General features: G+C 38.0%; 1 protein-coding gene across 1 annotated transcript; it reads left to right on the top strand.

The window, feature by feature from the left end:
• The first annotated feature begins 1343 nt into the window (after window positions 1-1343).
• LOC124410941 lies at window positions 1344-3323 on the top strand. Its single transcript, XM_046889690.1, has 2 exons — window positions 1344-1762; window positions 2615-3323. Exons 1-2 carry the CDS (start codon window positions 1522-1524, stop codon window positions 2746-2748), a joined length of 375 nt encoding a protein of 124 aa, XP_046745646.1. The 5' UTR covers window positions 1344-1521; the 3' UTR covers window positions 2749-3323.
• The last annotated feature ends 1479 nt before the right edge of the window (window positions 3324-4802 follow it).

Genomic DNA, 4802 nt, shown 5'->3' with positions numbered 1-4802 from the left:
AGTTGTACACATTTGTTTTTTTTTTCTCTTAAGATCCGAAAATCCTAATATTTATCACCATTATCTATATTATTAAAACTAGAAAGGCGAGTGGTTAGCATCAAAAACCGTAGATTTTAGTTTATTTATACGATTTCGTCGGTGAGAGTTATTTTTTATTTTTCGTTCTGTTCTCGGTAATTGCGAATTGCGACGCGGTGCGGAATGCTTCTGGGATTCGGTCAGCGTAACAAATACGTATAGATGGGTACATACTATTTCGTTTTAGGATTAATGCGAGTTATACTTATGTTGATGAGAATCGCGCCATCTAAGCATCCCTCTCTTCGTGAGTCATCGACTATACATGTCAGCACGAAAATTGATTAATGTATAAATAAAAACTGGAGGTCTTCATATTTTTATGATACATATTGCGCGTCCGTCTTGTACCTAATTACTGTTCCTTAATCCCCATGAAATTCGACAATTTCTCTTGAATTCATGAAAAGTAAGCGGATTATGCAAAGTTGAATCTTCGAAACACATCCAAACATAGTATTCGAATTAACGATGAGTTAATGTAAAAATTGAATTAAAAAGCAATTAATGATTCGTTTCTACATGGACTGACAGAGAACTTGGAAACAAAGTGATGTAAATATTCTTATTATAGATGCAGGGACACATTTCGTATAAGTAAACCATTTGAATGTCATAAAAAAGGCGCCATTTTGTTTTCATAATCGAATAATTAAAAGAAGAAGCAAAAACAGAATGCGATTAAGTAAATTCTTGAAGTTTCAACAAAATTAAATGTCGAATTACCTATTCATACCCAAGCTTAAAAAAAAAAGTATAGGCTGCACGCTTTGACAGGTGTCAAACGGCGGAAGTGGGTATATTATACCTTATAGACTAATTAGTACGGTCCGTGACTATCTGGCGATTTGATTTTAAAACCCGTCGCCGTGGGGCAAGATTAATGAACTGTACACGAAATAGGATACGAAGAGAGCTTGACTACCGTAACAAAAATTGATAAAAAAGTAAACCAAGCCGCACCTAAACACAGGAAGAACATACAAATTCAATCCATAATCTCCGATCGAGCACGTGCCTGAAATTTCTCATGCAGGCTCATATGTCGCCTTATTTCTAATGGTTATTCAAGGAAATCTGAACACTGCGATTCAACCGACGTATTTAAATCTGCCGTATATTCACTGTGGCGCTTTGTGTACTGTTTTTTTCATATAATATAGCCAATCCTGTCATTCGACTTACGTACTCGCTGGACATCCGATCATAACAGAACATTCATCAGGTATATACTGACAAGTTCGTGGTGCGACAATTTCGTTTCGACGCACTGAGGTCAGTGCTTCACCGTTTGTTGACTAGCAGACAACTCGTCGTTAAGGACACCACCTCTTCTCATCGTCAGATCGATCCACCATCTTGAAGATTTTCGCGGAACTCCTGCAGCCCTGGTGACAGACGTAATCACCTGAAAATCGAGTTCATCTGACATTCAAGGAAATGCCGCCAATCAAGCCGAAGAAAAATCGCGGCAAAGGGTTCACGGCATGCTGCGATTACTCGAGCTCCGATTCTGACTCCTACGACTCGGACGAAAGCTGCAGCTGCACCGATTCCGACTGTGAACCGAGGCGTCGTAGGAAAGGAAAATCGAGGAAGAAAACACAGTCGAAAAAAATCAAGACAAAGTCGAAGTCTACTGCAAAAGGGGGCAAGTCCAAGAGGAGGAACGGGCGGAAAAGTAAGTGGAAAAGTCTGGAGCCAATCAATGTCCAATCATGTATCAGGTGTACAGTCTAGTCGAAACTCACAGTGTAAATACTGAACGAGTTGCGGTTAATCGAGTGGAATTAGAACGAAACAATGTTCCTTGAATACAGAGAAAGAAAATTAAAAACGAACGTATCTGCTCGGAAAGAGCTGAGAATTATAATTATCTCCAATTTCTTAGATGTCGTACTGTTCTGAATTTTTTTCTAAATGAGTAAACTATAATAGCATTCATACGATTTTAACGAATCGTAGGTAATTTTTTTCGTGATTGTGTTATCCAAGAATCGATTGGACATAAATTTTTACTTCGCTCTTCAACGATCAAAGAAAAAATTTTGTAATATAAAATCAGTACAGGTTGTAGACGACGAACTAATCCTTTGTTTCAAAATGTATTCATCTCGTCAAATATCCATGACACTTTTTCGACTGGACTGTACACTTGATGCATCCTTAAACGGCGCGAACGTGACAAGTAAGCGAGAGTGGAAAGAAAGAGTAGATCGACAGTGAGAGAGACGTACAGACAAAGGTAGTTACAAAGGGTCGCAGAGATAAGGAGTGTGCCGGGGTTGCAGGCGGATCAACTCGGCTGACGCAACGCCGCCGGCAGTCAATCAGCGGCGAGCTTTTCCGTTGTAGCCCGGATAAGCGGCCGTCCGATTGGCTGTCGGATGCGTCGTGCGAGGAGACGCGTGCTGCGTGTAACGGTAATAAACTTTGAATACCATTCGAACGCGGTGTCCGAAGATTTCACTTCTCTCTCTGTCTTTCTCCCTTCGTCGAGTATTGTCTTGAACGCCGTTTGTTTTCATTTCAGACGACGTGTCGTCTGCCTCGTCGTGCGACTGTTCGGATTGTTGGTCGGACAGCGACTCGGACTCATCCTTCGAAAGCTGCTCATTGGCCTCCGGATGTCCTCCAAGAAGATCCGGCAAATCATCGTGCAAGTAAACGATCGCTTTTGAAACCGTCAAATTGGATCGTTCGATGGTAGAGCGACGAATTGATCCATCGAAGTTCGAATACCAGGCTTGGTCCTGTTCGGAGCAGAAGTGATGTCGTGGAATCAGCTTTTTTCTTCGTTTATTTTGTCACTTTTCGCTCCGTGTCACCGTTTTGTGCCATAAATATTACTGACGTAATCTATCTGCAGCGCGTCATTGACTGAATTGTTCCTTTCTGATGAAACTTTGACTCCTTCAAATTGATAGCCACTTTAATTTGTCGTATGAGTATCTGTGCTGAAATATCATCGAATTCAACGTGTCACTGTTATTTTCATTGTATTAATTTATACGCGATATCGTTGTGAATTCATTACGTCATCAATTTACCAAAGCAGAAAGCTGTAGAAATTCGTTAAACGCTATATCATATTGTCGCGAATTCCTGCAGTGCTACTCCAGATTAGATTGTGTGGGTAATGCATGTCTTCCCATACTGTTTGCAGCTGGCTGCGTTTCTATTTATCATAAATTATTTACATTTATATTACGTTGTATTAGAATATTGTCATCGTGTTATAATTATAAGGGTTCGCTAAATTCAATCAAGAAGCACATACATGAAATACTGAAAACTTTTCGTCACTGTATGGGATGTGATGAAATAAAAAATACAGATTTTTCTCTCACGCAAACAAAATCAAATTTATTCATTTTTGACAAATACACTCATCGAGGCGCATAAAGCGGAAGTTTCTGGTCATATTGGACTGCACTTGTCATGAATCACATTTGCCTTTTTGATGTTTTTGAGCATCGAGATGAGGTGTTTGAGTTCTTTATATGCGTTATATTAGACAACAAGGAAACCAATGACAATACTGAAATCGACAGCTCAGTATATTCAAACGTTTTTCAATGTTGGAGTCGCCCGCTGTCATTACGTGAGCACTGCATTCTTATCCCATGTTACTTGATTGTTTTTGTTTGGTTCATTGTATGTTATGCTTTTTGTATAAGTTATGTGTGTTTTATTGTAAGTACAGAATAATAATTACATATGCGTTTATTTCGTAATTTTTCATTTTTCTTACATTATAAGATTCAACAATGTTTACAACTAATTTTTACTATTCTGGGTGTAAAGCGTATATGTATATACTATACTTATGTTCTAGATATGATACGTATACTAATTATGTTTTAACAATGTTCGAACCCAGATAACAATTTCCATATTACGAATCTATATAAGAGAAAATAACATAATTATTGCGAAGTTTTCGGTGTAGAAAATGTTATTTCTTCGAAATCAAAAATTATTCTACAATTTCTCATCTACGACTGAATTTCTGCATTATAGTGTAGGTTTTTTTTTAAATAAATTGAGAGCCTAATAATACGTACAATTTTAATCGAGTAAAAAGGATGAATAAATCGTGATGACTCAAATAGATGCAAAAACGTTGATCAAATATTCACAAGTTCACTTGAAAATTAAGTCTGCTGTAATAAGTGAAACATATTGTATACATTGCAATTTCTAAGACATGGATTTGAGGAAAATTGTAAGATGTAGGATATAATCATTTAGAAATTTGTTTCATGAAAAATATCAGATTTTTTAATATAAGATTGTCGTATCGCACGCGGTTAAAACACAACGGGTTAAGGTCATGTAGTACTCTTACCATTACCGACTTTAGGGTTATGTTCATAAAAAACCGTACATTTTTTTGACGTTTTTCGCGATATGAGTAGCTTTCCTGAATTCCGCGACAAAAGAGCGATGCACCGTCGAAACTTGAACCCTTTCCGTTCGTTTGTTTATTTAATATAGGAAGAAAAAGGGTGAGCTTGCTCGGTCGGTAAGGGTAGGAGTACCTCATTACCTAAAACCGCGATCAAAAGTACTGAAAAATGTGTATCCATGCCGTAAAGTCGAATCTTCGTTAACGAAGATCTGATCGACTAACCTCTCTATTTTCGACATCACTTACCTGACAAGGAAGGCAGTCGACACGAAAAATACCTCGTGATTGAGCGGACATCGAAAAGAGT

The sequence above is a fragment of the Diprion similis genome, chromosome 10, assembly GCF_021155765.1.
Source record: "Diprion similis isolate iyDipSimi1 chromosome 10, iyDipSimi1.1, whole genome shotgun sequence".
In the NCBI taxonomy this organism is placed as follows: domain Eukaryota; kingdom Metazoa; phylum Arthropoda; class Insecta; order Hymenoptera; family Diprionidae; genus Diprion; species Diprion similis.
The sequence above is the reverse complement of the archived record's forward strand: the minus strand, read 5'-3'. Positions and strand labels throughout refer to the sequence as shown.

Excerpts from the sequence above, each read along its gene's own strand:
- LOC124410941 (XM_046889690.1), top strand. The coding sequence starts at position 1,522 with ATGCCGCCAATCAAGCCGAAGAAAAATCGCGGCAAAGGGTTCACGGCA. Across the intron at positions 1,763-2,614 it reads GAGGAGGAACGGGCGGAAAA|ACGACGTGTCGTCTGCCTCG; the intron begins GTAAGTGGAAAA and ends TTTTCATTTCAG.